This window comes from Rhinatrema bivittatum, chromosome 8 (assembly GCF_901001135.1).
Source record: "Rhinatrema bivittatum chromosome 8, aRhiBiv1.1, whole genome shotgun sequence".
Taxonomy (NCBI): domain Eukaryota; kingdom Metazoa; phylum Chordata; class Amphibia; order Gymnophiona; family Rhinatrematidae; genus Rhinatrema; species Rhinatrema bivittatum.
In genome coordinates, this window is record NC_042622.1 from 113,185,930 (window position 1) to 113,213,549 (window position 27,620).

Genomic DNA, 27,620 nt, shown 5'->3' on the forward strand with positions numbered 1-27,620 from the left:
ACGATAAATCGGTGGAATGTCTATTGTATCGCACTCTTTAACGATTAATGATGATTTAAAAAATATCGGACAATATTTTAAATCGCCAAAAAACGATTCACATCCCTATACCGTACATCCTCTGCCATCACATCTTCTGGACATCTTTCTCCCTCTCTCATACACACACTCACACACCTGCACTCACACCCTAATATCACCCCCTCTCTGTATGTCTCTCTCAAACCATTCCCTCTCCCAATCACCATCTCTGGCTCTTATTCTTCCCCCCTCCCCACACTCACCACTTCTGGCTGTATTATCCTTCCTATCCCTCTTTACCACCTCTGACAATTTGTCCCCCTTCCTACCCCACTTCCATACCTATAGCCTTGGCTCTCTGTCACCCATGCTCATCTTCTCCCTTCACCAACCATCACCCTCCCTTCCCTTCTAATCACCACCTCTGCCCCATTCCTGTCCTGATGCCATTTCTGGCTCTTTCACCTCCTTCCCCCCCCCCCCCATTACAACTTGGCTTTCTTTCACAAAAATATTCTCCCCCTCTGGCTTTCTCACTCCCTTAAGAACATAAGAACATTAGAACATGCCACAGGGCACAGGGTAGTAGTTCTGGGTTTCCTATATTCTAGGCAGGATGTGATGTCATCAGTGTATGTCATAAGAAGTCCAGGCAGCAGGACCTATAAAAGGGCTTAGTTGCTGCAGGAAGTTCAGCCAGGGTCCTTGGATACAGCATGATGCCAGAGACGCTTCAGACTAGAGGTGAGGGGCGTTACATAGGGGCGTTACATAGGATGCGTTACATAGGATGCGTTACATAGGATATGTCGACATAGTGAGGGCAAAAGTAGCGCCGGCGCCATTTTGAATATTGGCAATACGGCCCGCGTGCAGGAGGTCGCTCCCGGACCCACGCTGGACTTTTGGCAAGTCTTGTGGGGATCAGGAGGCCCCCCCAAGCTGGCCAAAAGTTCCTGGGGGTCTAGCGGGGGTCCAGGAGCGATCTCCTGCACTCGTGACGTCGGGTGACAGGAACCAAAATGGCGCCGGCGCTACCTTTGCCCTGTCATATGGTAAGGGCAAAGGGCCACCGGCGCCATTTCTTTTAACGCAGCCGTGGCCCGAGAGCGGGAGTTCGCGCCGGGACCCCCCCACTGGACCCCAGGTAATTTAAAACATTTTGGGGGGCTTCGGGAGGGTGGGGGATTTATTTTAAAGGGTCGGGGTGGGTTTTAGGGTGCCGGTTTTCCCGCCCTCCCCCTTCCCCCGATTTACGATTTTTTGACGATAAATCGGGGGAATTGTTATTGTATCGTTGCTCTAACGATTTTTGATGATTTAAAATATATCTGACGATTATTTTAAATCGTCAAAAAAACGATTCACATCCCTAGTTGTCAGTGCTGAGGGAGAAGTAGGGAGCATTATGATATCAGGTGAGGAGGCGAAAAAAGAGAAGGGACTTCCAGGAAAAATCAGACCAAAAGCACATACTTCAGATGTCTGGCAAGGAGGAGGAGGAGTGGCATCAGGAATGCCTTGACCAGATCCTGTACATCCATCCCATTGATGCCAGGGAAGGAAACTTGTCAGCCCTGAGTCAGAAGAACACCGGCATCTGACTGCTCCTTCCCCCCACTTCTACAAGTAGCTTATAGTGTTGAGGGCAGTAATGGCATGTTGACGTATTTCCTGGTGCCTCAGAATGCTTACAGTTGTCTTTTGGACAGACTAGGCACAGCAATGTCTATCACCATACACCAGAAAAACAAGTTTCAGGCAATTGTGTCCCATCCCCTGAAGTTAATCCCCCTTTCCATGGATTTACTCCAGCCATGCCACTCAGAGGTGACATCTCAGAAAGTCACAGACCAAAGGTGGAAAGGCTGGAGAGGGGCATTCACCCTTGGGTGAGAAGAGGCTGCCTCATGAGCAGTCCTTTGAGTTTCCAATAGATGTCTTCAGTGAGAGATTTATGGCTCAACTGCTACAACCTTGTCTGCACTGTAACACCTGTCCTGCAGGTTGTTTGTGCTATCTACAACCATAAGGAGATAGAACACATACAGTTCCACGTTTCAGCACAATCATGGTGTTCAACTGGAACTTGTGGGATGAGCCTGGATTTGCAATATGCATAATGATCTGCATATTGCATAATATGCAATATGACAGTATTTAAAAAACAGATGTCATCAGTGAACCTTTTTGGATGAGAATATATTTTGTTGCTTAAATACAAGTGGTATTATTTTGGAAGTGCTCGAGAGTATGTTGGTGTCTCTCCCTTTCTGGCCTTCTCCACTCTGTCTCTCATCTGTCCTCTACTAACAGCTTCATTGTTTCCTTTGATAACATCCAGTGCATCCTATTAGGTGAACCCTTGACATAACATGCATACTAAAAAATTAACATCTGCTGGTCTGAGGCAGATGTTATTAGATTTTGTGCTAAATAGTGGGTGCAGGAGAATATACCATGCTATTTTGAAGTACCTGCTAAAACCTCATTTTCATATGACATTCCTTAATATTTACATGCTGGGGTACATATTCAAACTTATCCAGCTAAGTAAGTTAGCTGGATAAAACTTCTCCTGCTTCCTTACAAGCTATATTCAACAGCATGGATAGCCATGCTGCTGAATATCTCCGTAAAAGTCGTTAGTTAACCAGCTAAGTCTTATCTGGCTAACTTTAGACCTGCTATTGAGTGGATCTAACTTATCCGGTTAACTTAACTGGATAAGTCTGAATATCAGCACTTATCTAACTACATTAACCAAATAAGTAGCTCCTCCCTGATCCATCCACATCATGCCCCAACTTATCCGGTTAAGCGGTGACCTCTGATCGCAGTTGGATATTCAGCAGCTGCCACTTAGCTGAACAAGTCTCTACTAATCCAGCTAAATAGTGTTGAATATCAGCCTAATTTTAGCACAAAGCAGCTAACATCCTTAGGGATTTGTTTAGCTTGCATGTTAGGGCCTTAGAGCATAGCTTGCTGTACAGAGTGCACACTAAGGGCCGGATTTTAAATGCCCTGCGCGCGTAAATCTGGCCGGATTTATGCGTGCAGGGCCCTCGCACCCCGGCGCGCCTATTTTGCATAGGCCGCCGGTGCGCACAGAGCCCCGGGATGCGCGTAAGTCCCGGGGCTTTGTAAAAGGGCGTGTCGGGGGCGTGTCCTAAATGACACGGCGTTGCGGGGGCGGGCCTGGGGGCGTGGTGCCGGCCTGGGGGCATGGTCGAGGCCTCCGGACCAGCCCCCGGGTCGGGTGATGGCACGCCAGTAGCCCGATGGCGCGCACAGATTTACGTCTGCTTTTAGCAGGCGTAAATCGTGCAACAAAGGTAAGGGGGGATTTAGATAGGGCCGGGGGGGTGGGTTAGGTAAGGGAAGGGAGGGGAAGGTGGGGGGAGGGCGAAGGAAAGTTCCCTCCGAGGCCGCTCCGAAATTGGAGCGGCCTTGGAGGGAACAGGCAGCGCGCGCTGGGCTCGGCGCGCAAAGGTTGCACAAATGTGCACCCCCTTGCGCGCGCTGACCCCGGATTTTATAAGATATGCGCGGCTACGTGCGTATCTTATAAAATCCAGCGTACTTTTGTTCGCGCCTGGTGAGCGAACAAAAGTATGCGCTCGCGCAAAATTATAAAATCTACCCCTAAATGTTCTTAGTTAAGCTGTAATGTATAGACCCCAGTGCCTTGGAGATAAGCACCCCTAAACTACAGCAAGGAAACTTGATGGCATCAAGAATGATACATTTTAAAGGAAACATACTGAAACAGCACAATTTATTTTCTGTAGTCTGTACCTTCAAGAATTTCTGGGAGTTTATAATAAGAAGACATAAACAGTGAGATAAAAAGCAGTATTGTGTTTCGGGCAGATTTTGTGAGATGATGGCTTAAATGTTTAATGGAATGTTTATGTTCATTGGGATCAATATTCAGTCATGGGGTCTCTGGCTCGATTAGCTGCATTAATTTATCCTCCTAAACTGTCCAGATATTCAGCTGTGTGGGAGCACCATTGAGTATACTTGGCTATCTAAAAATTAACCTAAGTTTATCTGTCTAACTTTAGTACTGCTCTGAGGTAGTCCTAAAGTTATCCTACTTACTTAGCCAGATAATGCGTAATGTTGGCATTGATATCTATACAGCTGAATTAGCTGTATAATTTTGCTCCATGAGGACTGACCTGACTTATTCAGCTATGGTTTTAGCCAGCTAAAACATAGATGAAACTGGCAGGATTTCCAAAATTTGTAGTTTGTCTAGCTAAGTTTTTGGAACTTAGTTGGACAAAACATTTAAATTAACATCTCATTATTGAGATGTCTTTCTGTCAACACACCACAAATTTTGAAGTAGAGCAAACCTCAAGCTATATACTTATGGAGTCCTGAATATAGTAGAGATTTAAAAAAAAACTTTTATTGTTCTTTATTTTTTTAATTGTATTTTTGGCCTGGCAGCATCATCCTGCCCCTTTAAGTTTGCAGACTAATCAGCACCAGGGGTGGCTCTATGAGGTGGGGTGAGGTGACTGCTTTAGCTGGCAAACTTTGGAAGCATCAAAAACTGTCCCTCCAAACTCCTTTAGCGGCCGCCTCACCCTGCCACCAAAACAACAAAGGACCCGCGCAGATCCCCCCCCCCCCCCCGAGCAGCCGGGTCTCCTTCATCTCAGAGGCATTCTAAGGGAGGGCGAGGGGGTGGTCTGCCCCAGGTGCTAACAGAGGGGAGGAGTGCCATTGCCGCGGCCTCGCGGTGACACACAGAAATAACGTGCTGGTGGGGTTCCTACTCCCTGCCAGCAAAAGCAAGGCCCTGTGATGCCACCGGCTTTTCCCTGGAGCCAACAGCAGAAGAAGAGGCCCTGCCATACCACCGGCCTTTCCCGGAGCTGGCGGCAGATGATGAAACCCTGTGGTGCCGCCAACTGCCGAAGAAACGGTCTAAAATGTGTGTGAGAGAATGAGAGATTGGCCCTGTGATTGTTTTGTGAGTGCCTGTGTATGAGAGGGTGTGTGAGTGTGTGTATGAGAGGGTGCCTGTGTATGAGAGGGAGAGATAGGGGCGGGGGGCGCCATCTCATCCCGTGCTTCAGGCAGCAGATTGCCTTGAGCCACCCCTGATCAGCACCTGCTTCTATTGCACAATATTACCATGAGTCTTCATTTGCAGCCACAGGCTATGATGTCATATAAAGACCATAAGGCCCATCTTGTCTGCTCAATATCATTCCTGGTATATAATGCCATAGATCCCCAGTTGATCTCTCACTTTTCCCCATCTTTGTGGCTGTGGAGCCTCTGGGCTTATCCATGGCTTTCTTGATTCCATTACTGTTTTTGTCTTCAATACCTCCACTGGGTGACTGCTCCATGCATCCACCACCCTTTGCAGGAAGAAATATTTTTCTCTAGTGTTGTCCTCCCCATTTGGACACAATATTGTAGGTGAGGTCTTTCTTCCTTTGCTTTCTGCTGGTCGTGGCCTCTCCCTGTGCATTCTAGCATGGCCGGGAGCCACAGTTTTCTCTGGAATCTGGTCCCTTGCATCACCATTGAGCAATGACTGGGACTTATAGGAGCTGATATTTGAAGTCAGCTGGGGGTACTAAACTCATCACAAATTAATTATCGCTCTCTGGACACAATGAGGGAGTTTGGTCAATACTTTGCGTATTCAAGCACCCACTGCCTCCACAGAGCTGGCACTTTTGCTGGGACAAACTCCTCCATAGCATCCCCAACCCTGGCTTTCTGAGTTTAGAGATCGAGCCTGGATCTTCTGCTTGGCAGGGCACAGCACTGTTGCTGAGCTGTCAGACTTGCCCTGAAAACTTTTAACAGTGGCATAATTAGGGACAAGACTTTCACAACAGAGAATGCTGTCTATTTCCTTATCACATGAAAAGAAATAGACCTGCATGCATATTTAGCTCCAAATTTTCTGTGATTAGAAATTGATACTTTTAGTTTGTTGATCCCATGATTTTAAACACAGGCTATGATTATAGACAGAATCTGCATTATCTTGATAAGTATTTTCGAGGTGCTGCCGAAGAAAAGACACAACTGATGTGTTGGGGGGGTGGGGTCCAGCAGTCCCTTGTTAACATTTATGGAAACAAGGGACTACATTTAGCACGGCTGGGCAGAACCTCTTGATAAGAAACTGGTAATTCAACCAATGTTCAAAACCTGGGTCATGAGGCAAATTATTATTTTGCAGACTTCTGGCTTCACTGTCACTGCTAATAATGTCAAGAGAAAGACCTTGTGGAGATAAACTGAATTTTTATTTGGTTTTTAATCTTTGATTGTGCATTGATTTCCCTCTGATATTTTGTTAGACTTTATTTTGGTATATATGTAGATCTCTTTTCAAAGGTTACATCTAGTGACTGAGAAGGATATGTTTTGCAGGGGTGCAGTGAGCAGTGACATTTAGAGACAGGAGTTTGCCCTCCTGTCACTTCTGTGCCTATGTACATGCTCTTCCTCAAAGCCTGCTTTATTATGTGGGGATACAGTTGTGGGCATCATGAGAGATGGGCTGGATGACCTTAGGCCCACAGCATGAGAACAGTGAAGGGCGTTGACCTTCATGTCATACATTGGAGAGGAAGTCTCAGACTCAGGCTGTGTAAGCTTGTGTTGCACTTGTGAGCCACAAAACTATGGTTGACCATGAAACCCTGCTCCCTCACCCATATTGTGATGCAAATGCACAGTTGCTATTCAGCACCCAGCAAAAGGGAAGAGTTTCCAGATGATTAGAGTGTGGGTTTCTGAGCGAGGGAAAGAGATGCCCAGACTGGTTTTGTTTATGGACTATGGGAGAACCTCAAAGGAGTGGGTCCTGACTGGTATTCCCTCTAATATTTTTTTCTGGGCTGAACCTGTAAAACAGTTCTTATGTGCCATGTGGTATACCAAACTGTGCACAGTATTCTTTAAAGCACCATTATATTTTCCTTTGCTTGTGTGCGCTTGTTTTATGACCTGTGTGCATGTCTACATGTGCAGCTTACAGGGAATAGTGGTCCTCAGCTGATCCTGAAGTGTTAGAAGTAGCAGTGCTGTAATTTTCTGGAAATGCTGCCTGTTTGCTGAATTTTATAGAACACAGCCCCCCTCTGCCCAACCCATCCCCAACCATTTTTTTTTTTTTTTTACAGAGGACTATTATAAAATAAAAAAAAAATCACATCTCCCCAGATTATAAATTCTAAAACACATTTTTTGTAAACTGCCATTTTGTATTATATTAATAAACTAAAACTTAATAAGAAATATCAACCTTTATTATCTTAGTAGCCAGTTGTTCTTTATAGACAAGTGATTTTACATGCAGGAGTCGGTCATTTCTTTAGTTAATGTTTAAATACCTTTTATTTTATTTAGTTTTGTTTTTTTTTTTTATAACCTTAGCCTCTCTCTTCAGGGATTTTTCTTGAATTGATCTTTCTTTTTTAACTAGCGGTGCGTGCCGACCGCATGAGAGGAGGAAGAAATAAATTTGGGCCCATGTACAAGCGAGATCGTGCCTTAAAGCAGCAGAAGAAAGCCCTGATACGTGCCAATGGCTTTAAGCTAGAGACTGTGCCTCAGATGGTGTCTCCTGTGCAAACTGATTACACTCTCTCCTCCAACATCCATGGCATCCATTCTATGTCCAAGAATTTACCCCCAAATCCTGCCACAATGACACCAGTAGACTATGACAGAAGCCCATATGGTGCACCATCACTGGGAATGACTATGCCAAACCATGGGGCACTGTCCGGTTATCATTATTCATCCTTCCCCAATCGCACCATCAAATCTGAATACCCTGATCACTACACAAATTCACACGAGTCCATACCCAGCTATGCATACTCAGATGCCTATCCAAATAGTCCACCACCTGATATCCCGGAGGTGATCCTCAAGCTACTGCAGCTAGAACCAGATGAACCACAGGTCAAGGCTCGGATATTGACTTGTCTGCAGCAAGAACAGGGCAAGAACCGGCAGGAGAAACTCAGCACCTTTGGTCTCATGTGCAAGATGGCAGATCAGACACTCTTCTCCATAGTTGAATGGGCAAGAAGCTGCATTTTCTTCAAGGAACTGGAGGTAAGGGACAATATTTTGTTAAAGACAAAAGTGTGAATAGAAATGTAAACAGTGGCTCTTAGAGTGATAAATGCCAGCTTATCCAAAATGGACTTGTTAAGTGTTGGCCTCCTGTAGAAGAGAAGGTAAGAGTATAGGTCCCTTCAGAACTGTATTTCATGCCCAAGTACAAGGTCAATGTCGATGTCAGATGTGCTTCTGAAACACTCTTTTTCCCCTCAGTCCCCCAAATGCTGTGAAACCTAATCCAAGGAGCAAGATTTCAATCAAGTATATAATTTTTCATTTCTATGCTTTCAAGTTTTTGATGCATTGAATATTTGTATCCTTTCCTGAGTTTTAGTACCTTAACAACTGGATAAATGAAAACTGTAAAAGATTCATCTCAATTTGAATACTGACATAAACATATCAGAATGCAGATTTAATTGGAGTAAGATATTACTTCTGTGTTTCATCAGTTCTGATCCAAATTACAATGTGAATGCAAGAATTCAAGTGCTGTTATTTCTCATGGACCACTTTGCTCCTGTGCAAACTGATTACACTCGAGGGAGGGAGAAACATTTCCTTATGAAAATGTTCTATATAGTGAAAAATAGCATCTATTCTCATTTCCCAGTTTGTTTTATTTATAAATCTTTACAATGACAAATTTAAATGAAACAGATATTTTGTTTTATAGCCGAGCATGAAAAGGCATTTTAGTATTTCTACTAAAAAAAAAAGTCAGGTAGCTTGAAATGCTATCTGTGGGTTTATAGTGCAAAAATATACCACTGTACATAGGAAGGTCAATATTCAAAGCCTTTTAGACAGATAATTTGTGAGTTATCCATCTAAATAGCTAGTTTAGAATATTCCCTTATTCAGCTAAAAGTTAGCTGGATAAGTCTTTATCAGGGTAAGATTTAGCCAAAAAAGAAGGGTGTGTGTTGGGGATGCTCCAGGGTGGGGGAGAGTTAGGTGAATAATTTATCTGGCTAAGTCTGATATTAGGAGTTAGCTGGATAAGTTATTTTACTAACTCTAGATGTGCCCGAGAGCTGGTCTAAAGATGTTCCCAGATCACTTTAGTCTTATTTGGCTATATTCAAAAGAATATAGCTGGTTAAGTGATGAAGTGAAGCTAAAAAAAAAAAATAGATTGCAGGCCTACTGGCCCTAACTATGTCCCTCCTACTCTCTCACCTGTTGTCTAAATGCTCAGCTTTACTGGACCGAGCCTGCAGCCCTCTCCCTCCCCCCTCCCCCCCAAACTCCTCCATCTAATAGTCTGAAAAATCTAATCTCCAGGGCCGATCCTGGTCTCACACCACTCCTGGGTCCCATCAAAATATTTAAAAACTTTGTAAGCTCTCTCTCCCACCCTCCCTGTACCTTAATCTCCTTTAGTCTTCAGCCTGGATTGCGGTAGTTGCCTACTGCGACCTGGGCCTGACACTTCTGCCATCACTAAGCAGCTAAACTGGAAATGCCGGCTTCTAGGGTAGTGCTTCTAGGAAGGCCCTGCTGGAGTCATACGCTTGCAGGGCAGCTGCTTAGCGCTGGGCCTGGGTGGTGGCTGGCTGCCACCGTGACCCGGGGTGAAAATTAAGCACGTTTAAGGTATCAAGAGGGTGGGAGGGTAAGGGTTAAGATGGGGGAGCCCTGGAGCCTGTAAAATGTTTTAACATGTTTCTGGGACCAGGGAGTGGTGGGCAGGAACAGAGAGGGAGAGACCAGGACTGGCCCAGGCAATTAGATTTTTCAAACTGTTAGATGGAGTGGATTTGGGGGTGGGGACAGTCCGGTAGTGCCAAACATTTGGACCCACAGGAGGGAGGACGAAGACATGTTTGGGCCAGTAGGCCTGCAATCTTTTTCTTTTTAAGCCTCATAGCTCCACTTAACCAGCTATTTTTTTTTAATACAGCCAGTTAAGACTAAAGTTATCTTTATACCTAACTGACAATATTCAAAAGGGTATCCAGTTTGATTTAAAGCTATCCAGCTACGTTTAGTGGACAACTTTAATTGGGGATATTCAGTGGGATATCCAGAGCAAGTTATCCAGCTAACTTTAGCCAGTTCACTTGTCTACTTGCTGGCTTATCGAAAATGCCCTTTAGGGTAATTGTATAGCTCTTTGCACAAATTGGGCCTGTCCTGGATTTAAGCCATTGCATGTAGGAATATGTAGTTCTTACTTGTCACAGGGCAATCAGTACAAATCCATTTAAGCAATGGGGCAAACGCAGGACTGATTCAGCCTGTCCCCCCTAGACATGGAGCTTGTACGTTCATCCTAATTATACGCCAGCAGAAGGACATTTTGTTTTTATAGTTCTAGTGTGTGATATTTTAGAGTTTTCTTTCCATTCACCAGATTGCCCTCTAACCTTTTGCTGGGCCTCACAGGAATTTATGTTGGAAACAAATATTCAGTGTGCCCTAATTTCCAAATGTTGGAGAAAATAAATTGAAAATTACTAATTCTTTTCTTTCTCTTTTTGACTGTCTAGTGCTGCGCTATGAGGAGAAAAGGGAGTGTTTTGAACTGGATAACTTATAGAGTGAGATAAATTAATGTTCCAGCCCATGGCCTGTGAGACTAGCATTCCATGGGCTGAATCCCACAGTTTATCTCATCTTGAAATATGCTTATGTTCCTAAATGCCTGTTGATAGCAAAACATCACGTTTCTTGTCTTCTGTTGTACAAAGCAATTCAATCCTTGCTCCAGACTATCCCAGTTTAGTCTTGAGCTGTGAAACTCTGCCATGATAGCCGGAGAGGCAAAATGTAAACTTGGGACATAAAGAAAAGTTGGATGTGGTTTGGTTTTATTTAAGATCAACCAGTGTTGTCTTCTACTACTACTACTACTACTACTACTACTACTACTACTACTACTATTCATTTCCATGTTGGTACTACCGTAGGTTACTAGATGTAGCCAGCACTATAGAGGTACAAGGTGAGTTGCTAACAAATTCTGAAGAAGGACTATCAAGTGGATACTAAACTATGTTTATAAACCTACAAATATATAATTCCTTCCTTTCTTATTTCTTTTCTTGCAAACTTCTTCTTTCTCCTGAAGTGAAGTAAACCTTTGTAATACAGTTGAATTTAAAGGGAAGCTGTATTACATATGTATTCTAGGATGTTTGTTCACCCCTCTGAATGAAGGCTGTTAGACAGACCTCCCAGCTGCACAATGCAGCATCACAGACCTCAGATACTTATGCACAAAATGCGTACCCCATCATTTTATCCTAAACACACAGTAACAGAACACATCGGTTTCTTATCTTAACCCTCAGCTTTCAGAATTTCACCTAGTCTAGTAGGAGCTGAAATGAAATGGTCTTCCAGTGGTAAAGCAGCAGTTTTTCAATGTTATTTCAGCGCGCACACCTTTGGCGTGCTGGTTTTTCAGCGTCATTGCAATGTGTGCATTATGTGCTATGCCAGTTGTGGCAGTTCTATTGCATTTGTTATTTAAGTATATGTAAACTAACGCTAGCAAATCCTGGTACTCTGAAACCTCCTACCCCAGTAGTAGACACTAGAGTTCCATCAGCGGTTCGAAAACCTGGGATGCTAAGGTAATTTGTACACTTTGCTGTGCTGTGTCTTTTTTTTCTCATTTCATTTTTCGTTTCCTTAAGCACATTTAATTCTTTTCTCTTTTCTGTGTCCTAACCCCCTATTGACTCTTGTCTGCTCAATACTTTACTCTGTTGCTACACAGCAGCCAGGCAGGATCATTACAGTCCAGGAGATAGAGCCTGCACAGCCAACGCAGAATTGAGGTGACAAAGCAATCCAGTCTGTCTCCTTTGGGGTAATGATTTAAGATTCATCACTGTCAGGGGCCAGGTGTCAATGCAATAACTGGTCGAGCGAGCTGCTGTGTCAAGCCAAAGATATAATTGAAAGATGTAACATTGAGAAATTATAGTTGAGACAATTCTATCCACAGTCATTGGGAAAAAAAAATCGATACTGCCATGTAGCAGCATATTAGTAGTGGACAGCCTCAGATAAGGTCACTAGCATGCTTGCCACTCTTCTGTGAAAGTGCCTGTCTGTAAAACTTTAGTCAGCTAAAATAATCAAGTCGTCACTAGAAAGATCTCTAAAATAGTTACAGAGGTGGTGGTTGTAATTATTAAGGACTTCCTAGAAGGAGGATGAATACTCTCATGCAGGGCTTCCCAAACCTGTTCTCGTGAACTCCCAGCCAGTCAGGAGTCTCAGGATATCCACATTAATATGCATGAGACAAATTTCTGTATACTGGGTCTCCAGTGTAGGCCAATATATTTCATGCATATTCACTGTGGGTATCCTGAAAACCCGACTGGCTGGGGGATCATGAGAACTACTGTGGGAGCCACTGGCCTAATACAGCATGAACAGGGACTCATGTCTCCTGGGCTAGACCTCTCTGTATCCTAATCCAAGATCTCAGTTTAACCAAGTGCAATTGGTTAATAATAACGTGGCCGAGTAATTAGAACATGGAACTATGAGTTAAAATTCCCTTGATCACTGACCTTCTGTTTGACCTTGAGAAAACCATTTAAACATGCTTGTGTGAATGTTCCTAAAAAAATGAATTTTAAGGCACATTGGGATTCTCAGGAGCAGAACTCTTAAGCTGTATAGGATGAGTGCATTATTTTTTATGCATGGAGTTTTCATCCCTAGTTGAAGAATAGATAATTACAGAGGTATATACAGCACATAGTTTGAGACATTATAATACTGTGAGGAAGTATCTCTCTCATTGAAGTAGGGTGGGAATTGTAGGTTCTCTGGAGAGTTTACAAGATCTTTTTGCGTCTCTTGAGATATCTAGGGTGTTCCTTCTGTATGGAACTTTTAAAGGCTAATTTTCAAAGGGACTTCTGCAAATAAAGTAGCGCTCAATCTGCAGCCATTGACCTTAAAAAAAAAAATTGTGTGCATACACACTGTCTGCACATACTGATATATGCATAGGGCAGAGGCATTCTAGGGGCTAGAGTCTGGGCAGGGTTGGGACTTATGTGCGGATTTTTTGAGTTTAGAATATAAATTCTCTCAGGAAGTGTAAGTGTGTGCGCATAGTTTTTGCTTGGCTAATTTTCAAAATGGATTTGTGGGCATTAGTCTGTTTTGAAAATTGGAGTAACTGTTGTGCACATTTGCCAACTTATGTAGGGTATTATGGAATTACCCCCTGAAAGCACAGCAGCAACCACCACCACATTCTTACAGAATACATTTTGTCAGGTTTCTAGAGCTGACAAAGCTATTGATCTCTGGTTGAGGGCCTCACTCAATAATTTCTTTTTTCCATAGGCACAAAATGAGGAAAAGTCTTTTTTTTTCTTAATAAGGTCCTTAAGGATTCAGTTTTCAAAGGAGTTAACCATCGGCCCCTTTGAAAATTGTCTAGGGCTGCTAAACAGCTACATATAGTATCCTAGATTCATTAGGAGCCTAAATTTAGCCAGCTAGAAAATGGGTGGGGCATGGTTGGGAAATGGGAAAGACTTAACTGGCTAATGCTGATTTTTGGTGCTAACCCAGCTTACTCAAGGTGCTCGAAGTACTGGCCTAAAGTCACTTGGGCTATATTTGGAATTGGACCTCTGACCTAAGCTATGAAGTGCCAAGGGCTATGAAGGCCACCCCTCTCCTCCCTGCCCACCCATTCACACACACAAAACTAGCAACCCTCCCCTTCCTCCTGCACATGATCAGACTGTAACATCCTGAGCCCCCACTCCCTCCATCCCTTCAGTCGGGTCAAATTGAATCACCAGTTCCCCGCGTCAGATCCCCCCCCCCCCCCCCCCACACACACACACACTCTTCCCTTCCTGCAGCCTGATCAAATAGAAACATTGACTCTCTTGATTCCCTTCCCTCCCTCCCAGCAGCCGAATCAAACGGAAACGCTGGCTCCTGTCAGCTCGATCAGACTGAAACACTAAGTTCCCCTGAGCCCTGACTCTTCTCTTCACTCAATGTAGCCTGGTGAACTTGAAACACTTAACTTCTCCATCCCTCCTGGAAGTCTGATAAAACTGAAACACCAGTTCCCCTGCATGCTGTTGTTTTTTTCCCCCCTTCCTTCCCCCCCCCCCCCCCCCCCCCCCCCACACTCTCGGCAGCCTGATCAGATTGAAAACACTTGATACTCCCAAGCCCTGATCCAGTTTTCCTGGCAATCTGATAAAACTGAAACACCAGCTCTCAAGAGCCCCCAATCCCTTCACTTCCCAGCAGCCCAACGTCAAAATGACTGAGATTACCGGTATCATTAGCAGTTTCCACTGGTGTCGTGAGCCACTTGGCACTGGAGCAGGAAGGAGGTAAAAGCTTATCACTTCTTCCTTCCTGAGCAGGATGCCAGGCGTAGATAGGGAACTATTGGATGCTGCTGGGGGTTGGTGATTTTATTGACATCGGGCTGCCAGGATTGGGGCAAGGCGTTCAGGGCTGGTTAGAAATCAATGTTTCAGTTTGATCAGGGCTACCAAGAGGATCAGGAATTGGGTGAATCACTGTTTCAGATTGATCAGGGCTGCCAGGAGGTGGAAGAATGACCAGCTTGCACAGGGGTTTGTTGAGACGACTTAGCGTGCTAGCCTTGATTTTCAATGCCAACCAGCTAAGCTTTGAAGTGCCCAAGTTTGAGTGAGCTGTATCTAGCCAGCTAAATTAAGCTGAAAATTAGTCTAAACTTTGCAAGACAAAATTTGGCAGGCTAGGTTAGACACTTAATTGTGACTGAAACTTTACTTTTTAGTGCTTTATTGCAATACGCTGGGCTCTCTCTATGAAAGGCTTTCCTTGGGACACATGCAATATGAGTTATGATAAGAGAACATTTGAATATGGTTCTCTAACAGTGCCTGCCTCAAAATCCCTTCACCAACCTTACCATGGCCACCACCCTACCTTTGAAGTGCAATTCTTAAATAGGTATCCACTTGGGGGCATTTTATTTTTTATATTCCACCTTTCAGCCACTTCAGTGTGGATTATAGTCAGGTACTGTGTAGGTATTTACTTGTCTCTAGAAGATTCATAATCTAAGTTTATGGTTGAGGGTGAAGTGTCTTCCCCAAGGTTATAAGGGAGATTTGAATTCTGGTTTCCCTGATTTATGCCCTACTGCTCTAACCATGAGGCTACACCTCTGCTCCACTTTCAGTGCTTACTATCTGCAGTCTACCTGTCCTCTCCATAGACACAGGGCGGGTAGTTTTCAAACAGCTCATATAATGATAAGTCTGTGCATACATTGTATGCACAGTCTATACTGAGTATTTTCAAAACAAATTTATGTGTGTAAATTCGCTTTGAAAATATGGAGGTAATTTAGGGGGTCATTTTCTAATGCTTATCACGTGCAATAGCGTGCGCGAGGCGGAGTCAGGGCAGCAAGGAGGCAGACTCAGCAATGTCTTTGCTGGCGGCGATAAGGTAAGCCACGATATTGTCGCCAGTAGCGCGTCTAATAGCACCACCTTTCACGGTGATGCTATTGGGTGCGAAAACACCGCAGTGGTGCGATGGCTGCCGTTTTTCACAGGCCCGCCCCCCGTTTTCGCTGGATTCACCATTCTGCGATAGAATGGTGAATCCAGGCCTTAATGAGTACACATATTCACTTGTGTAAAGTTATTTCTCCTCTTTGGAGGGTGTAACTTATGTGCATATTGGTTAAAATAAAAAAGTATGCACATGCCTGCTGACTCCATCTAAGCTCCACCTTCTTTTGCATAGTTTGTGCACTAGTACATGCGTAACTGGATTATGGCCTGGATTCACCATTCTATCGCAGAATGGTGAATCCAGCGAAAACGGGGGACGGGGGAGGGGGCAAAGGGGGGGGGGGCGGGCCTGTGAAAGCCGGCAGTCATTGCACCACTGCGGTGTTTTTGCTGCCGGCTTTCACACCCAATAGCGCCACCGTGAAATGTGGTGCTATTGGGCACACTACTGGAGATGATAATGTGGCTTACCTTATCGCCGCCAGCGAAGATACCGCCGAGTCTGCCTCGTTGCCGCCCCAACTCCTCCCCGCACTGCCCCGACTCCGCCGCCTGTGTGCGATAGTGGCTTATCGCACGCGATAAGTGTTAGAAAATGACCCCCTATGTGTGGTACCTTTACATGCATTCAGACCTGGGCTATTTTAGTACAGCTATGTATGTGCATAAAACCAGGTTTTATGCATGCAAATGGCTTTGAACATCACCCCAACAAGTATATTTACAAATGTTCCTCTAGTTATGATGCAGCTATTCCATGCTATATTTTCGAATCTGGTCAGATTTTCTTCAGATTCACTAGCGGTCTTTTAGACAAAGAAAATTAGGAAAGTCCCTATTGCCTGCTTTGACCCTGAATCTTCTGCTCAGCTCTTCTGGCCCCTCTGACTAGTCCAAGAAAATTGGAGGATTAAGTGTTTAAATTGGAGCCATATACAGGTATCACACTGATCTATTTATTTATTTAAAATCATTTATACATTGCTTCCCTGGAGGAACAACCACCCCCAAGAGGTAAAAAAAAAAATGCACTGAAGCTGGTTTTGAAACACCAGACCTGGATATGATAGTTGACTGGATCTCAAGAGAGAGAACTATTTTATCTGTGAGAAAGTGGGGAAGTCATGGTGTTATTGCCTTCCCAGGTATTGTGGGCTAAGTTATGCCCAGCCAGCCTCCCATACAGGATAACCCACCCTGTTCACCCAGCTGTTCTTAAGTGTGAGTCAGCAGAGTTGTCTGCTAGCACAATGTTTTCTGAGCCTCCATTGTGGGGTTTGAACAAGGCAGCACTGAAGTATAGCCAGTTGGATTGGGTCTCTCTCCTCAAATTACCTGATGAGGGGATACTGCATCTTCTTGAATGCTCTGGTTGTTCCCTGCAAACTGTAAATCAGGAAGCACATGTTTTCTTGTTTTGTTTATACCTTCTGTTTTCTATATTAAAGAACATTCACTGAAAGCGCAGCTATTGTGTTGTTCATATGCATATGAACATTAAAAACATAGCGCAAAACAATTTGTTGAAACATGTTTTTTTTTTAGCGGCGCGGGCCTCCCTAAAAAAAAATTAGCGATGTGAATTGGAATCGGAAATGATTCCAATTCACATATCTTAACGATCAGATTTCCCCCGCCCCCCCCCCCCCCCCCCCAGCCGAATCTGATCGTTAAGACGATCTGGCACACGATTCACATCTTTAGAACAGAATAATATCCAACAATTAAAAACTCATAACAATTATTAAAACATGTCCAAATATCAATAAATATTTCAAAACAGCAGACATGGCATAATACCCAATAATTAAAATGGCAGTCAATCAAGAAAAATAACCTTAAAAAGCTACCTTTACTTACCCTCTCCAGCAACTCTCCTACTCCTTTCCCTTAGGCCAATAGCACTCACCAGAAGCAGCAAGGGCTGCTGAAGCTCTGTCCTCACAGTCCTCTTCCTTAATGCCCACAACCAGTCACCCCCCCCAATTAGACCCCATGACCAGTCTCAGTCTCTCTCTCTCACACCAGTCATCTTCCTGACCAGTCTCTCTCTCTCACACAGAAACACATCACCACCCTGACCAGTCTCTCTCTCAATCACACTCATGGTCTCTTATATACAAGCTCTCAATCACACACAAATGCTCTCTCACCCATTCACACCATCTCTCTCCCTGGCACCCATTCATACCCACAGACACAAGCTCTCACCCAGGCTTCCATTCAAACCCACAAGCTCTCACCCAAGCACCCATTCACACCAGGTCTCACCCATGCATCCATTCACACCCACAAACATAAGCTCTCACCCAAGCACCCATTCACACCCACTCACACAAGCTCTCACCCAGGCACCCATTCACACCCATTCACACCAGCTCTCACCCAGGCACCCATTCACACCCACACCCACAAGCTCTCACCCAGGCATCCATTCACACCCACTCACACCAGCTCTCACCCAGGCATCCATTCACACCCACACACACCAGCTCTAACCCAGGCACCCATTCACACCAGCTCTCACCCAAGCACCCATTCACACCAGATCTCAGCCAGGCACTCATTCACCCACATACGCACAGCACCAGCACTCAGCCAGGCACTCATTCACACACAGACCACAGCACCAGCACTCAGCCAGGCACTAGTTCACACACAGACCACAGCACCAGCACTCAGTCAGGCACTCGTTCACACACAGACTACAGCTCTAGCACTCAGCCAGGCACTCGTTCACACACAGACCACAGCTCTAGCACTCAGTCAGGCACTCATTCACACACAGACCACAGCACCAGCACTCAGTCAGGCACTCGTTCACACACAGACTACAGCTCTAGCACTCAGCCAGGCACTCGTTCACACACAGACCACAGCTTTAGCACTCAGCCAGGCACTCATTCACACACAGACGCATCAGCACTTAGTCAGGCACTCGTTCACACACAGACCACAGCACCAGCACTCAGCCAGGCACTCGTTCACACACAGACCACAGCACCAGCACTCAGTCAGGCACTCGTTCACACACAGACTACAGCTCTAGCACTCAGCCAGGCACTCGTTCACACACAGACCACAGCTCTAGCTCTCAACCAGGCACTCATTCACACACAGACGCATCAGCACTCAGTCAGGCACTCATTCACACACAGACGCACCAGCTCTCAGCCAGGAACTCATTCACACACAGACCACAGCACCAGCACTCAGCCAGGCACTCGTTCACACACAGACCACAGCACCAGCACTCAGTCAGGCACTCGTTCAAACACAGACTACAGCTCTAGCACTTAGCCAGGCACTCGTTCACACATAGACTACAGCTCTAGCACTCAGCCAGGCACTCGTTCACACACAGACCACAGCTCTAGCACTCAGCCAGGCACTCATTCACACACAGACGCACCAGCTCTCAGCCAGGAACTCATTCACACACAGACGCACCAGCTCTCAGCCAGGCAATCATTCACACACAGACACACCAGCACTCAGCCAGGCACTCATTCACTCACAGACGCACCAGCACTCAGCCAGGCACTCATTCACACACACAGATGCACCAGCTCTCAGCCAGGCACTCATTCACACACAGACCACAGCTCTAGCACTCAGCCAGGCACTCATTCACACACAGATGCATCAGCACTCAGTCAGGCACTCATTCACACACAGACGCACCAGCACTCAGCCAGGCACTCATTCACACACAGATGCATCAGCACTCAGTCAGGCACTCATTCACACACAGACGCACCAGCTCTCAGCCAGGAACTCATTCACACACAGACGCACCAGCTCTCAGCCAGGCAATCATTCACACACAGACACACCAGCACTCAGCCAGGCACTCATTCACACACAGACGCACCAGCACTCAGCCAGGCACTCATTCACACACACAGATGCACCAGCTCTCAGCCAGGCACTCATTCACACACAGACCACAGCTCTAGCACTCAGCCAGGCACTCATTCACACACAGACGCATCAGCACTCAGTCAGGCACTCATTCACACACAGACGCACCAGCACTCAGCCAGGCACTCATTCACACACACAGACGCACCAGCACTCAGTCAGGCACTCATTCACACACAGACGCATCAGCACTCAGTCAGGCACTCATTCACACACAGACGCACCAGCTCTCAGCCAGGCACTCATTCACACACAGACGCACCAGCTCTCAGCCAGGCACTCATTCACACACACAGATGCTCCAGCTCTCACCAAAAACGTCCTCCTTCACTGCAGGGATAGGCTCCAGTTCCACCGCGGCTTTACTCCGGCGGGCCTTCTTTTCTCGCCACCACAGAAATGGGCTCCCGTGGTGGCCTCGGTCGGGGTCGGGTTTTCTCTTCGCCGCCACGGGCTGTGACGGCCTTGCTTGGTCGGGTTTCCTCTTCTCCTCCATGGGAATGGGCTCTCATGGCGTCTTTGCTTCATTGGGGCGGGATTCCTCTTCACTGCGGCCTTGCTTCGTCGGAGTTCAAAAACTTCTATTCCTCCCACCCCTGCCTCACTGGCCAATCAAAGGCTTCTTCCTTTCTTCCTACTCCCACTCGTAGGGAGGAGGCTTCCGATTGGCCTGCGCGGGGGCAGGCAGAATGAAGGAAGCTTCCCATTGGGCAATGGGAGTAGGAAGAAAGGAGGCTTCCAATTGGCCCACGGGGGCTGGAAAAAGGCAAAAGGAAAGTAGAATGAGGTAGTGGGACACCGGGAGACGCGATAAACTATTGTGTCGCGACACACCGATTGAGAAGCACTGCTCTAGGGTATAACTATTTAGGCCTCCAGTCTAGATATCACAAAACTGCTATCAATTAAATAAGCAAAGCCTAATGGCTGAGTTTTCAAAACATTTCCGTGCATAAAATTTGCATATATGCATGTAAGTAGCTTGTACTTGTGTACTCGCTATTTTATAAACATGAAAATTACATGCATATTTTTGGTCTCACATGCACATTTACATGCAATAAAGGGGCAGTCTGGAGCATCCAGGGCGGGGCTAAGGGGTGTGCGCTCAAGTTGCAATTTTATAAGAGATTTACACGTGCACATTCTGCAATTTATGTAATTTTACACCTGGTGATTATCTTGTGCAATTGATATCAGACAGTCTATCATTTACTATCGGTTGGGTGGGAAGTCTGGGTGAACTGGGTAGAGTCCAGAATGAAGAACTAGGAGGGTCTCGTAAACCTGCAGAAGGACTGGGCAAACTGGTGATTTCAACTGGTGATTTCAATTTTAGCTGGGGACTTTTATAGTTTATATGGGAAACATTTTTCTTGTTCTTGATTGCCTATTTATACTGATTGTATCTTTTCCTCCTTTGGTTTTTAAATGTTTTAATGTGAACCGTAAAGATGGACTTTGTCTAGTTAACGGTATATAAAAACTGTTTTAGTGCTGGGGAGGAGCCGGCTGTCGTGGTACATGTGGGCACCAAAGACATAGGAAAGTGTGGGAAAGAGGTTCTGGAAGCCAAATTTAGGATATTAGGTAGGAAGCTAAAATCCAGAACCTCCAGGGTGGCATTCTCTGAAATGCTTCCTGTTCCACGTGCAGGACCCCAGAGGCAGGCAGAGCTCCAGAGTTTCAATGCGTGGATGAGACGATGGTGTAGGGAAGAGGGATTCAGCTTTGTAAGGAACTGGGGAAACTTTTGGGGAAAGGGGAGACTTTTCCAAAAGGATGGGCTCCACCTTAACCAGAGTGGAACCAAGCTGCTGGCACTAACTTTCAAAAAGGAGATAGAGCAGCTTTTAAACTAGAACAAAGGGGAAAGCCGACAGTCACTCAGCAGTGCATGGTTCGGAGAAATGTATCCTTGAAGGATACTAATGAAACAGGAGAGTTAGGGCATCCCAACAGAGAGGTTCCATTAAAAGCAAATATAGTCCATATGCCTATATGTAAAAAAATCACCAAAACTAATGATTTCCGAATTATCCCAAACAACTGAAAAGCAGGTTGTTAAAACAAACAAAAAACACACTTTGAAATGTCTATATGCCAATGCCAGAAGTCTAAGAAGTAAGATGGGAGAGTTAGAGTGTATAGCAGCAAATGATGAGATTGACATAATTGGCATCACAGAAACTTGGTGGAAGGAGGATAACCAATGGGACAGTGCTATATCAGGGTACAAATTATATCGCAATGATAGGGAGGATCAACTTGGTGGGGGTGTGGCACTTTATGTCCGGGAGGTTATAGAGTCCAACAGGCTAAAGATCATACAAGAGACTAAATGCTCAGTAGAATCTATATGGGTAGAAATCCCATGTGTGTTGGGTAAGAGTATAGTGATAGGAGTATACTACCGTCCACCTGGACAAAATGGTCAGACAGATGATGAAATGCTAAGAGAAATCAGGGAAGCAAAACCAATTTGGCAGTGCAATAATAATGGGAGATTTCAATTACCCCAATATTGACTGGGTAAATGTAACATCAGGACTTGCTAGAGATATAAAGTTCCTGGATGTAATAAATGATTGTTTCATGGAGCAATTGGTTCAGGAACCAACAAGAGAGGGAGCTATTTTAGATTTAATTCTTAGTGGAACACAGGATTTGGTGAGAGAGGTAACGGTGGTGGGGCCACTTGGCAACAGTGATCATAACATGATCAAATTTAAACTAATAACTGGTAGGGGGACAATAAGTAAATCTGCAGCTCTAACACTAAACTTTCAAAAGGGAAACTTTGATAAAATGAGGAAAATAGTCAGAAAAAAAACTGAAAGGTGCAGCTGCAAAGGTTAAAAGTGTTCAACAGGCTTGGACATTGTTTAAAAATACAATCCTAGAGGCGCAGTCCATATGTATTCCACGCATTAAGAAAGGAGGAAGGAAGGCAAAACGATTACCGTCATGGTTAAAAGGTGAGGTGAAAGAGGCTATTTTAGCCAAAAAATCATCCTTCAAAAATTGGAAGAAAGATCCATCTGAAGAAAATAGGATAAAACATAAGCATTGTCAAGTTAAGTGTAAAACATTGATAAAACAAGCGAAGAGAGAATTTGAAATGAAGTTGGCCATAGAGGCAAAAACTCATAATAAAAACTTTTTTAAATATATCCAAAGCAAGAAACCTGTGAGGGAGTCGGTTGGACCATTAGATGACCGAGGGGTTAAGGGGCTCTTAGGGAAGATAAGGCCATTGCAGAAAGACTAAATGAATTCTTTGCTTCCGTGTTTACTAGTGAGGATGTTGGGGAGATACCAGTTCCGGAGTTGGTTTTCAGGGGTGATGAGTCAGACGAACTGAACGAAATCACTGTCAACCTGGAAGATGTAGTAGGCCAGATTGACAAACTAAAGAGTAGCAAGTCACCTGGACCGGATGGTATGCATCCCAGGGTACTAAAGGAACTCAAAAATGAAATTTCTGACCTATTAGTTAAAATTTGTAACCTATCATTAAAATCATCCATTGTACCTGAAGACTGGAGGGTGGCCAATGTAACCCCAATATTTAAAAAAGGCTCCAGGGGTGATCCGGGTAACTATAGACCAGTGAGCCTAACTTCAGTGCCGGGAAAAATAGTGGAAACTATCCTCAAGATCAAAATTGTAGAGCATATAGAAAGACATGATTTAATGGGACACAGTCAACATGGATTTACCCAAGGGAAGTCTTGCCTAACAAACCTGCTTCATTTTTTTGAAGGGGTTAATAAACATGTGGATAAAGGTGAACCGGTAGATGTAGTGTATTTGGATTTTCAGAAGGCGTTTGACAAAGTCCCTCATGAGAGGCTTCTACGAAAACTAAAAAGTCATGGGATAGGAGGCGATGTCCTTTCGTGGATTACAAACTGGTTAAAAGACAGGAAACAGAGAGTAGGACTAAATGGTCAATTTTCTCAGTGGAAAAGGGTAAACAGTGGAGTGCCTCAGGGATCTGTACTTGGACCGGTGCTTTTCAATATATATATCAATGATCTGGAAAGGAATACGATGAGTGATGTTATCAAATTTGCAGATGATACAAATTATTCAGAGTAGTTAAATCACAAGCAGACTGTGATACATTACAGGAGGACCTTGCAAGACTGGAAGATTGGGCATCCAAATGGCAGATGAAATTTAATGTGGACAAGTGCAAGGTGTTGCATATAGGGAAAAATAACCCTAGCTGTAGTTACACGATGTTAGGTTCCATATTAGGAGCTACCACCCAAGAAAGAGATCTAGGCGTCATAGTAGATAATACATTGAAATCGTCAGCTCAGTGTGCTGCAGCAGTCAAAAAAGCAAATAAAATGTTAGGAATTATTAGGAAGGGAATGGTTAATAAAACGGAAAATGTCATAATGCCTCTATATCGCTCCATGGTGAGACCACACCTTGAATACTGTGTACAATTCTGGTCGCCGTATCTCAAAAAAGATATAGTTGCAATGGAGAAGGTACAGAGAAGGGCAACCAAAATGATAAAGGGGATGGAACAGCTCCCCTATGAGGAAAGGCTGAAGAGGTTAGGGCTGTTCAGCTTGGAGAAGAGACGGCTGAGGGGGGATATCATAGAGGTCTTTAAGATCATGAGAGGTCTTGAACGAGTAGATGTGACTCGGTTATTTACACTTTCGAATAATAGAAGGACTAGGGGGCATTCCATGAAGTTAGCAAGTAGCACATTTAAGACTAATCGGAGAAAATTCTTTTTCACTCAACGCACAATAAATCTCTGGAATTTGTTGCCAGAGGATGTGGTTAGTGCAGTTAGTGTAGCTGGGTTCAAAAAAGGTTTGGATAAGTTCTTGGAAGAGAAGTCCATTAACTGCTATTAATCAAGTTTACTTAGGGAATAGTCACTGCTATTAATTGCATCAGTAGCATGGGATCTTCTAGGTGTTTGGGTAATTGCCAGGTTCTTGTGGCCTGGTTTGGCCTCTGTTGGAAACAGGATGCTGGGCTTGATGGACCCTTGGTCTGACCCAGCATGGCAATTTCTTATGTTCTTATGTTCTTATGTTCTTAAATAAATAAAATTATGCATGGATGTTTTAAAATATGCTGACTTCCACATATAATCAGGGTTTTATGTGAGCAAGTCACAATTTTTTCCCACACATACATGCGTATGTTTTTAAAACAGGTATGAAAAGTATATGTTTTCAATTCAGGAGTGGAGGAGAAACCTAATGGTTAGAGCAGTGGGTTATAAACCAGGGAAACCAGGGTTCAAATCCCACTACAGCTACTTGTGACCTTGGGCAAGTCACTTTACCCTCCATTGTTCCAGAACTAGATTCCTCAAGCATGATGTTTTTTAATGGGGGGATGTTGCCACGATAGTGGGTCTCTCCTCTCAAAATACATTGTGGCTGTATTGCTGCATTGTTTTGTCTAGCAGGGCCACCATCACCTTAAAAAGCCATGTAAACAAAAAAAGCACTGATAAAAATCCTAAAAAGGTGTGTGTGTGTGTGTATGGGGGTGGGGGTGGGGGGGTGTCAAAGCTGACCCCTTTTCTCACCTGAGGGCCGCAACTTGAAGCAGCTCTGGCATGTCGAGTAAAAAAAACTATAAATGAGGTGTTCGTGCAATGATGGTGCCCCCAACCCTGTCAAAATTCAATACATGGTATCCTCAAACCCTCCTTTTAATACCATAATGTCCCAGCAGGTCCCTGCCTTCTTCCCAACCTCCACTTGATAAAACAAATACTCACTGGAGTATAGAGACACCCTGTTCCCCCACCCATATCCCCCAAATGGTTGTGGTCTAGTGTAGAACCACCCCCCAATCCATTCTCCCACATCCCCTAAATCTTCAAATTTCAAAAACAATTCAGCTTTGGGGTCCAAGGCACCCCCTAGACCTGGGTCAGGACAGCGCCATTTTCAAAATGGCGCCAACCTGACATGACTGGGGCAAAATATGGGCACTGGACCACAGCCACGAGGTTGAGTAATGGTGCCTGGACCTTGCCCTGGCCCCGGGGTGAGAAGGGGGATCGGCTTTGACCCCCCCCCCCCCCATATACCTTTTTATGATTTTTAGCATTTTTTAAACATTTTGCATGGCTCTTTAAATCTAATGCAGGAGCCTTGAAACTTGTGATAGGGTCCCGGGACTCCCACATTAGATTACTGTTTCCTCAGGAGGTGTAGGTACATTAACATGGCTGACAACTTTCTAAGTCGGCTGCGTTAATTTATTTAATTCATATTGCCTATTCATAGATTTGTAATATTCAAGCATCCAAATTGCATGCAAAGCAGCAATTTGCAATAGGGGAGGGAATCTGGTCAAGGCTTTGCAAAATAACAAATATATATCGTGCGTATTCACCATGATAGGGTTATATCGCATGATAAACATCATATATTGCGTGATATACGCTGTTTAATGTGCGTAAGAGCCCTCCTGTGGCTTGATGCATCTCCCAGTTAGATTATTAGTCCTCTGGGGATAGGGAAATACCTACCGTACCTGAATGTAATCCATTTTGAAATGCCGAAAAGCAGAATATAAATAACAAATGCATTGCAGATATTCATGATTAAAGAAAACATATACACTCATGTTAAATGGTAGACAGATACATATTTTATAATCTGAACAAATTAATCTCACTTTAAAACGATCAACAGGTAAACATTCTATGGTGAGAAGTGATGACCATCATATAGCACTGGGATAGCTCAGTAGTTTCAAATCTCCAATGTGTGCGCAAATTATAATCATCGGTTATACACAGTGGCCTTTCTTTGTAGGATATGAATATTTTTAAATCATATGTATTTACATTTTTTAAAATATCGCTGTAGACTTAATATGATATACAAGACTGCAAATATGTGTGCACATGCATTCTTTATGACATTTTTAATACAAATGTCGTTATTTGAACACAATGTTTTAGGTTTTATCACATATTTTGAAATATGATGTCTTAATATATTTTGCTGCACTTTTTAGAATCTGGGTCTTATGTGAAAGACGATTATATGCTCTGTTTAACCCCTGAAGAAGGAAGAGTCTTTCTGAAACATTGCAATGTCGGGTTGAAGATGGAGCTCAATAAACCTAACAAATGTTGATTCACCTGTGCACAAGTTTGTGACAATACTCAGAGGCAAGGGCACTAAGATAAGTGTAGTCTTTCATATCATATTCAGTCTGCAGTGCTATTTAAAAAATTTAAAATGCAAGTGAAAATATGCTTTAAAAATATTCATATCCTACAAAGAGAGACCACTGTGTATGACCGATGATTATAATTTGAGCATATATTGGGGATTTGAAACTATTGGGTTATCCTGGTACTATATGATGGTCATCACTTCTCAACATAGAATGTTTACCTATTAGGGATGTGAATCGTTTTTTGACGATTTAAAATATCGTCCGATATATTTTAAATCGTCAAAAATCGTTAGAGCCGCGATACAATAACAATTCCCCCGATTTATCGTCAAAAAATCGTAAATCGGGGGAAGGGGGAGGGCGGGAAAACCGGCACACTAAAACAACCCTAAAACCCACCCCGACCCTTTAAAATAAATCCCCCACCCTCCCGAACCCCCCCAAAATGCCTTAAATTACCTGGGGTCCAGAGGAACGGTCCCGGTGTGATCTTTTACTCTCGGACCTCCGGGTGCGTTGTAGAAATGGCGCCGGCGCTACCTTTGCCTTGTCATATGACAGGTCAAAGGTAGCGCCGGCGCCATTTTGTTTTTTGTCCCCCGACATCAGAAGCGTAGGAGATCGCTCCCGGACCCCCACTGGACCCCTAGGGACTTTTGGCCAGCTTGGGGGGCCTCCTGACCCCCACAAGACTTGCCAAAAGTCCAGCGGGGGTCCGGGAATGACTTCCTGCACGCGAATCGTTTTTCCGTACGGAAAAATGATTCGCGGTAGGAGATCGCTCCCGGACCCCCGCTGGACCCCCAGGGACTT

The 27,620-nt window shown here is 44.4% G+C and overlaps 1 protein-coding gene across 4 annotated transcripts in view; it reads left to right on the forward strand.

Moving 5' to 3' along the window:
* Window positions 1-27,620, forward strand: part of NR5A1 (nuclear receptor subfamily 5 group A member 1) — a 174,079-nt gene that overhangs the window by 36,955 nt on the left and 109,504 nt on the right. For all 4 annotated transcript variants that reach the window (XM_029613113.1, XM_029613114.1, XM_029613115.1 and 1 more), the window contains exon 4: window positions 7,505-8,145. In XM_029613113.1, coding sequence (XP_029468973.1) covers window positions 7,505-8,145 — 641 coding nt within the window. The remainder of the gene's footprint in view (window positions 1-7,504; window positions 8,146-27,620) is intronic.